The 9081-nt window shown below is 44.0% G+C and overlaps 1 protein-coding gene across 1 annotated transcript; it reads right to left on the reverse strand.

Moving 5' to 3' along the window:
• Positions 1-5572: 5572 nt before the first annotated feature.
• LOC139726213 (uncharacterized) lies at positions 5573-8697 on the reverse strand. Its single transcript, XM_071637285.1, has 2 exons — positions 8172-8697; positions 5573-7053 (listed from the first exon to the last, which is right to left on the reverse strand). The coding sequence occupies exons 1-2, from the start codon at positions 8674-8676 to the stop codon at positions 5963-5965; spliced, it is 1596 nt and encodes a 531-aa protein (XP_071493386.1). The 5' UTR covers positions 8677-8697; the 3' UTR covers positions 5573-5962.
• Between the last annotated feature and the right edge of the window lie 384 nt (positions 8698-9081).

Below are 9081 nucleotides of genomic sequence, written 5' to 3' on the forward strand. Positions count from 1 at the left end.
ATTAAATTTGCATTGTTGCACTTGTAAAGTTTTGCTCTTTCTTTTCAAACAAACTTTTAACTGGTTTGATATTCCCCTTTCTCAGTACAAGTGTATGTGAGGATCAATAAACACCGTGACTGTCTTGGAGACTTTTTTTTGTCTTTTAAAGATACAAGAAGGGACTTCAAAATCCTACTGACTCTCTTTTTGGTTTCCTAAAGCTATTGACATTTAGATTATTGTTCACACATTTCTTGTGTCTTCTCTTCTGACAATCAACTGTGATCATGGTTGCCACACTCTTGCCATGAAGGAACATTTGAAGAAAAATGAACAAATAATACCTGAAGAAATATAAATTCCACGCAACACTCTATCCCTGTAGGCTTTCTGGGCAATCAATACAGGGGACAAAGAATAAGCTCAGTGTAACAATGAACAGTCAGAGCTAAGGTCTCATCAACACAGCTACAATTTCTCTGCCTCACCAAATTCTACTGCTGATAAAAGTGGTATCTGTCAAAAGAGGGCGCACTCACTTCTTCACATCAAGTGTTCATTTACTCAGTAACGGCATATCTGGAATTCTATACTCCAAAGTGTAACAGGATGTGACTAATCTTGCCTTTTTGAAAATCACCTTGAGTTAGCTAATACAGGGCTATTATGGGTACAGCAAAGTTTCATAGCAGCTGTGTCCATGCAGATGACACAGTACTCAAACACCTACACATGATTTTATGGAGATCTATGTAATGAAGGAACAGACTTGGAAAAGCAAGTTTCTATTAAAGAATAATGGCATAACTTGATATCACTTCACTGTGTGGAAAACCTGATGAGGCGCCTGCGGATAGACCCATATGCAGTAATCATTACCAGTATGTCTAGCAATTTTAATTTTGATAGGGCTTAATGCAATTTGCTCCCAAACATTCTAATGCCTAGCTTCACAGAAAAAGAAAACAAAAATCTGCCTATGTTCACATTCTGATCTAAGATAATGATGCATTCATACAACACCTGTTCTAGTTTGCTTTTCATTTGTCATTTGATAAAGGACTTAGATGGAGCAGGTTGCTGAATGAAGGGTTTGCAAGGCATCTATGATACAGAATTCATTTTTCTTTTCTTAAACACATCATTACCCTTTCTAACATTCTATAAACTATTCAATTTCCAAAGCATACAGTACCCTCGTGGTTGATACGTTTGCCGGCTGCTGGCAAACATATCAATAGAAGGTTTATCAATAATTCAAGTCCATCTACATTTAGCCTTAGCTACATTTCCTCACTATTTCATTGGATGCTTTAGTCCATGCAAGAACTTGAATTTATCCTTTTACCCATGCATTTGCACATTTGTGTGTGTGCTTCTATATTCATTTGTGGAGAGCAGGGCTTGAAAATCTGAATTTCTTTTTGTGGTTCATATTATGCCTGAATAATCCTTCTCTGCAATTCAATACCCAGTCAATTTTTGTAACTGGATGCAAAACTAGGTTAACTTTATTGCTATCTTTAGTGGTAGAGACTGACACTGCAGGAAATCTCCTGGTGCAAAGGGATTTAATGTTAGTGAGGAAAACCTACTCAGGTGTACACAAGCCCTATCATTATAGTCCCAACAGGGAATGGAATTTGCTGGGGTAATGATGACTAGCTAATCCCTAATCACTAACAAAGACGATCTGTGCACAGATTGGCAAGTGGTTTACCTTTGATATATCCCAGTGCACGAAGCTGTAACCTGGGCCCCATTTTATCGAAAGATAAAATCGATTTTAAATTCCCTTTTCACACAGGCTGCCATAGACTTACAGTTGAAATCAACTATATAATCAATTTCAACTCTTCATAAAACAGGGCCCAGGCACGCTATTTCATTACCACATGCTCCACACTTTGCAGTACTGATACACAAACCTACTGAAGTGTAACACCACACCAATCTCAAACTAACAGAGAATAGGCAGCTTTGATGCATAAACTTGCTGAAGTGTAACACTACCAAAATCCCACAATACCAAGAGAACAGGATGTCAACGGATTACATAATACCTATTTGGTTGGTTTTGAGAAACAAATCAGTACTTGTGCCATAGGCCAAACAGGTACAGCCACAGACCCATGAAAAGGTAAAGGACAGCTCTGGAGCAGGAATTACATCTGCCCACCCAGCAGCTACACTACCGGTATATGGGTTGTTATGTTGTGCTCAGTCATATTATATTCAAAACTCTCAAAAAATGCAGATCATTTCTCAATTCAACATTGTTATGGGAGTCTCCTCCATGACAACTCATCTACTGCATAAGCTGTTATTTTTGCGAGGGCTTAATTTTTATGAATTTCACAAATCACTGTCGGATCATGAAGTTAACATGCAAAAATGTTGCCATGCGCCAAGGTGATAGCACTTACAATAGAAATGGTGTCAATTCGCGAAAAAATCTCGCAAAAAATTTCTGTGATTTACTCATTTGTGAAAATATCTCTATGCGAAAAATGACAGCTTATAGAACAGAATTATTGTTTTGTAATTCTACAGGACATTTTGAATGAACACATTCTTCCAAATGCAGGGCTATCCCACACACTGGTTTGCCAGACATCATACGTCACCATATCTTCTTGCCTTGGAATAAGGGTAGGTCAATGCATGTACTTCTCTCTTTGCATGACTAATTGCAGAGAAGTGGTTCATCACTGACCATGCCTCTCCAGTGGCAGAGGGCATCGGCATAACAAGCACAAGAGCTGACTAGACTTGTATCAGTCAGCCCATCTCACACTTGATGTGACTGTCCCGTCCTCCTTTTGACCTACTTTATAAGATGGATGAATGTTTCATTCCATTCTGGGCTGAAGGCTAGTCTCTCTGTCATTGCGTCTCATCATGCTTCCTCCTCTTCCAGGCCGGGTGGTGGTCGCCATCCTCGCCATTATCGCTTTCGGAGCTGCTTTCAATCAGGGGGCGCCTTCTGCTTCTGTGGAAAGAGGCGGAGAGCAACAATGAGGAATGAGGTCTTCACTAAATAATAGCCACAGGAAATATGTTGCCAACGCAAGCCAAATACAGTCATGACTCTCAATAGAATCGTTTATGATCTAAAGCCTGCTTTTTTGTAGTTACTGATGATGAAGTACATCACTCCGGGTGCATTCAAGCGCTCTCCTAAAGCGAACTGTACCGTACCGTACCCGCGCCACAGGAGCGCTTGAACGTTCCTCAAATGTACCATACCGCACTGTACCGAGTCAAAAGTGGACCACTTCCTGATGTGCTCCAAAAGCATACCAAAAGTTCGGAACGGTACGCGGTTCAGTTCGCTTTGGTTCGCTTTAGAGCGCTCGAACGCACCCTTAGTATTGAACGAGATAAAGGTACACCTCAACACTCACAAAACAGTAATGATAGTCAGATGTGACTATTACTCACTGCTGAATGTAGGGGTTGCTATAAGGATATTTCGAAACTGCTCAGTCACTCATCAGTTTTCAGGAAAAAACAGAAACAATGTACATCAAAATAGGTTGCAAATGACGTAAGTTACATTAAACAAAAAAAGTCTGAAGTTCTAACAAAAAACATATGTATCAATAAAAACAGAAATATCAATTCAATCCCCTTTCTACTTTATAGTGCTTTAAAAATCTTGTACACACATTTCACCACCTAACAGTGTTGGTTTGAGGTAAATTTTCACTGAAATACATATCCCTCCATCCCTATTGCAGGCCTCGAATTAACTGATGGCCATCGACGGCCATGGCCGTCGGTGCCCCTCTCGTTGGCCGCAATGCCTTTTTTTTCCTTGATCAAAGTTACGGCCAAAAAAAATGTGCCCTTTTTCTTGTGGCCGTGGTGCCCTTTTAGAATGAAAGTTATTATTTATGACGTATAATATGCCCTTTCTCAAAGTCTACACTTTAATAAGCTTGAACGACTTTCCTGATCTCAAATATCATACCTTCAGTTCACTCGCGTCCCAATATATCTGATTCAAACTCAAAGTATCTTTCCGAGATACGAGAGGACGTGTAGAAGTCTACGTACATGTACGCCCGACCGGCTTTTACCGTCCCGACTGCCTCCGCAGCGCAGCGGCCATAGAGTTACTAGCTAGGCAGCGGTGGGCCTGAGCAAGTGGTCGCAAGCCATGCTAAAAAATGCCAGGCTTGTCGGACGGCTGCGAGCATTGCCAGCTCTCTCGCTCTGCATTCATGCCCGCATGCTCAAAGCAAAATGGCGCTGGAAGTGCTCCAAAGCGAGTGCAGCGTACGCGTTGAGAACGTACTGTATTACAGAACCTACATCGTATTGCGTATGGCCTACTGCCTAACGTCGTCTGCTGCGGAGAGATCTTATGCGTGCATGCGCTGCTGGAGTGTAGCAGCACGGTCGATAGCATACAGCTCTATGGGGCATTCACATCACGTATAAACACCCAACATGCCCTTTCCAATGTGGCCTTGGTGCCCCTCTGACTAACCTAAGTGCCCTGGCCTCTTGGAAAAAGTGCCCTTTTCTAAATGGCCTTGCCCCTCCAAAATCCTATTTCGAGGCCTGCTATTGTATGTGATGTTTTGCCAGACACACATGTGTAACTAACTTTACCTAACTCATTTTCATCATACCTTGCACACAGTTTCATGAACGCTAAACTCCCTGGTTTGTATATCTGTTTCTGTTTTCAGTGGTTATTTCTTTATTTATTTATTCTTTTTTTGGGGGGAGGGGGGTTCAGGAGTTACTGTCATTATTTAGAAGTCAACTTTTCAGTACTCTCAGTTCTTGAATCTCCAGTTCCGTCCTTTCTCCAGATATCTATGGACACAAATGATTTCAATTGATAAACATCTCGGTAGAAATTGGGAAGGTCATTTCATACACATACTCTACTCATGATACACCCCACGACTGAAGAGCACTGATGTCAATGCCTCAGTTTCTGTTTCATGCTTTGCCAACCCCATGCGTACATGCAGGCATTAATTTCCAACTCAAATTTGACCAGCAATTTTAGGCGATAAATGATATTTCAAATGGTACCCTGTACATTTCCATGGAAGAAAAATGCTCCACAAAAGATAATTTGTGTAGCAGTACATGTAGTACAAAAAAAGCATAACAAATAGCAATGGGATACCAGGAAATAATTCACAGACATGAGTTTTGTCAAACAGTCTCTCTTTGAATGAGGGTCACTACCTGATGACAATGAGTCGATCTGACATGCAACACTTACACAGAAACAGTCTCGCTGTCTGAGGTGGGGTGACTTGGAGCTTGACCTGAGGTGGATTGGTCTGCTGACCGGACACTTGCTCTCTCCTCTTTCCTGTCCTCTCGGCTTGAACTGGACTTGCTGCTTGACCTCTTGCTCGAGCGGCGAGACGAATGGCTGGATTCCCGCCTGGAATAAATGCTCGGCTCAGCATCATGCTCATCATCCCCATCCCTGTCATCGAGGTCACTGTAGTATCTGTCCCAGTGTGTGTCGTCGGAGCTGATATACTCACTGTAGTCCACTCCCAACTCCCACCCATCACTGGAATCGCGGTCACCTGGGGTCCAGGTTTTGTCACTCTCACTAGAAGGGACATTGTGCAAAGAAGAGATGAACTTGTTATAGATGTCTGGGCTGCTGGCTCCATCCATGGAGTCATAAGGTGATAAGGCCTCTTCACTGATTGTGACATCAGAGGAATGATCTTGGGAGGTCCTCTCCCAAGGGGGATCAACACTGGAATCCGAATCACTCACCGGGATGCCGTACAAGAGTGACGATGAATGTGCACTTCCTTGGTGGTGAGCACCCTCTGTGCTGCTATGACTGTCACTCACAGTAGTAGGCGCTGCTTGGCTAGCAGGCCTCAAGCTCCGCAAGTCATATGATCGACTCCTTTCATTGGCATTTGTGTCGGCATGATCCGAGGAGTGATCCCTCCTATCTCGCGAACCTCGAGACTTCCTACGCCTTTCCCTGGAACTTCCTCTCCCGGCTCCTTGGTCTTCTATGTCTCCTCTCACGAGATGACTCTCTCTCTCTGTTATTGTCGCTATTGCGTTCCTGTGAGCGCTGCGCGGAGCTACGATTCCTGCGACCTCTACGACCACTGTCTTCATTGATGGTGGCTGCATCAGAGTCATGATCTGACAGGTATGCACTGACAGTTTCTCTAGGGGAACTACGACCACTGCTTCCATACTCCACATGAAGGCTGCACAGGGAAGAGTGCTCTAGTCCATGGGGAGATATTCTGCCACTACCTGCAGCCTCCATCCTGCTGCTTCCTTGCTCTCCTGCAGGAACGGTCACCGGGGACGCATCATCCCCGTCGGAATGTTGCCTCTCGATGCTGCCATGCTCGGCTTGTGTGCTGCTGTGCGGTGAAGCTTCAGACCCGACATGTATCACTTCATCATAGTCTACCTCCTCTCCCCCGCCCACGGCACGAGAGCCTCTGCTGCCCCCTACATCATCCCGCAAGCCTGGGCTGGTTGGACTCACCTCGTAGACCTGGACGGGGTCAATGTCATCCTGGTCATTGTCGTCACCATCTGACTGACCATCACTGCTGTCCAGCAAGGAATCATTAAGATCACCATCTGAGTCATCATTATTGGAATCCGCATCCGTGTTTAAATAAAACGCACTGTCGGAGTCCCTGTCGTCATCTTGTCCCCTCTCGTCACTGTGGTCCTGAGGGGTGTAGGAGTCGTACCCATCTTCAGGTGCCTGTGACTCCTGGTAGACTGGGGTGCTGTCATAGTGGTCATCCTCATTCCCCGAGTAATAGAATGAATTGCTTCCGTCGTCATCATCATCATTGTTTTCCTCATAGTCCTGGATGTCTGTGTATTCCATGTCTCTGCTCTGGGTGTCACTCTCATCAAAGCCTGCCATGGAGGAGTACGAGTCCCGGGCTGATCCCCAGCCAGAATTATAGTCCTGCTGGCAGTTCTCCTCCATGGCCTTGATGCGGTCTTCAAGCACTTGGATTTTGGCATTGAACTTATTTTCCAGATCACGCAGGCGCTGCTGATACTGCTCTTCCATGGCTGGGAGGACGGAGAAAGGATGAGAAAACAAGAATGGGTGAGAAGAAAATCTGCATCAAATCAAAGATCAGGGGGCCGTTTCATAAAACTTGTCATCAGTGACAAATTGTCATAGATGTGACAAGTTACTGAAATCCTTGCATCTGATTGGCTGAGAGCAAATTTGTCATAGAAATGTGGCAGTTGTCACTGATGACAAGGGCCCCAGAAGATAACACAAAATCAAATTTGATACGACTACCAGCTTTTCATATTCCCTACCAACATGAATTTTCAACATGACTGCAAGTTACTTCGTAACAATGTGAAGCCCAGCTTAAGAATGACTACTGAAGAAGATACAGGCAATGATGCATCTGGCATCTTTTAAAAGCAAATGTACAGCAAAGACGTAGAAGCATTGTATCACTTGACATCACATTTGCCATCATGAAATTGGCTAATTATTGTACAATATCCAGGGTTAGGTTTAACTTAAAAATGCCATAATGCATCTCAGAATTGTCATACTACACATTCACAGAAAAGACATATTTTGGACTTTAACATTTGAAAAGTGGCTTTAGACTTTGGCCTTCACCATTCACCTCTGTCTTTATCTGTCTTCAGACACAGTAAAGCTAATAAACTGCTCTAACACACGCATATAAATATGATTGAATGCCATCGAATCTCATAATAAAGTTACCAAAAAAACAAAAAAAAAAAATGAGGGAAGGGGGGAGATTAGAAATTGACATTGACCCAATAGCAATTAGAGACCCTGTGGAATGGGAACACCATGGAGTGGAGAGGCTGGCCCAGCTCGGATATTATATTCGAGAATCCCTGTAATGAATTGTGTACAACTTTATCAAGTGCTGATCTTTGCATACATGTAAGTGCACACACAGCCAATAAATCTCGAATGGAGTCAACCACTACCAATGTGCATTTGCTTTGATGTGCACATTCACTGACCTGTGGTATTCATGGTTTTCGGACTACCACGGTGGGAAGCGAATGAATCGGGCCACCCATGAATCCCCACACCACCAGGTCTTGAACAGGCATACCATACACTGACACATAACAAAGAGGATTATTGCTGTGTGATAGTGGTAGCAATAAGTTTTTACCTGCCATGCTATGCTTCAGTTCCTCTAAACAGTTGTGTTTCTTAGACTGCTCCATGGGGATGGGCAGGCCGCAGCCTTTCTTGCACATGATCAGCCTGAACTTGCAGTTCTGCTCGTGCGCCAGCATGTTCATGCGCAGCACCGTCTCACCGCAGCCGGTGTTCAGGCACTTGATGGGGGCGTAGTCGCAGTTCTGCTGGTGCTTGTCGTACATCTCGAGCTTGATGCCGTTGAGACAGCCGTGCTCACGATTCTCACACTTGATGAGGAGCCGGTTGATCATGTTGCGCACGATGGGCAGCACGGGCTTCAACTTGGAGACGCGAAGCCGCTTGCGACAGTTTGGGCAGTTGTTGCGGTTGGTCAGCCAGGTCTCGATGCACACCTTGCAGAAGACGTGGCGGCATGGGCTCTCCAGGGGATTGTCCAAGACACATTGGCAAATGCAGCACACGAGGTCCTCATCAGGAGGAGTCTCAAAGCGGTCCACATCATACTTTGCCATGCTGACAGCTGTTGGTATCACATGAAGGTCTTCAACATTGAGGGATCTACAACAGAAGAAAGCAATAAACGACAATGATTTACAAAACTAGAGTGTGTAAAGTAATCTTACGTTCACTTATGGTTGTTCGGTTCCACATAGCCACTGTATGACATGTAACAATCAGGGGTCTGTTCCAAACTTCCATTTTAATGCAGATCTCTGTCTTTATATCTAGGTATTTCTAAGAGGTCTTCATAATTTGAAGCTTGTGGACATAATTGTATTTCTTTCTTCTTTTATGAATGTGTGCCCAAAATGAAAGCACTTACCCGATTTACATGTTGCACACAAAGACATGCGCTAATGGGTGTGATCATTGGGTCCCCATTACGCAACTTTTCCATGGTTTGCAGATCACCCCCG

The sequence above is a fragment of the Diadema antillarum genome, unplaced genomic scaffold (genome assembly GCF_040938485.1).
Source record: "Diadema antillarum isolate AM-2024a unplaced genomic scaffold, OU_Dant_1.0 scf00000017, whole genome shotgun sequence".
NCBI lineage: Eukaryota > Metazoa > Echinodermata > Echinoidea > Diadematoida > Diadematidae > Diadema > Diadema antillarum.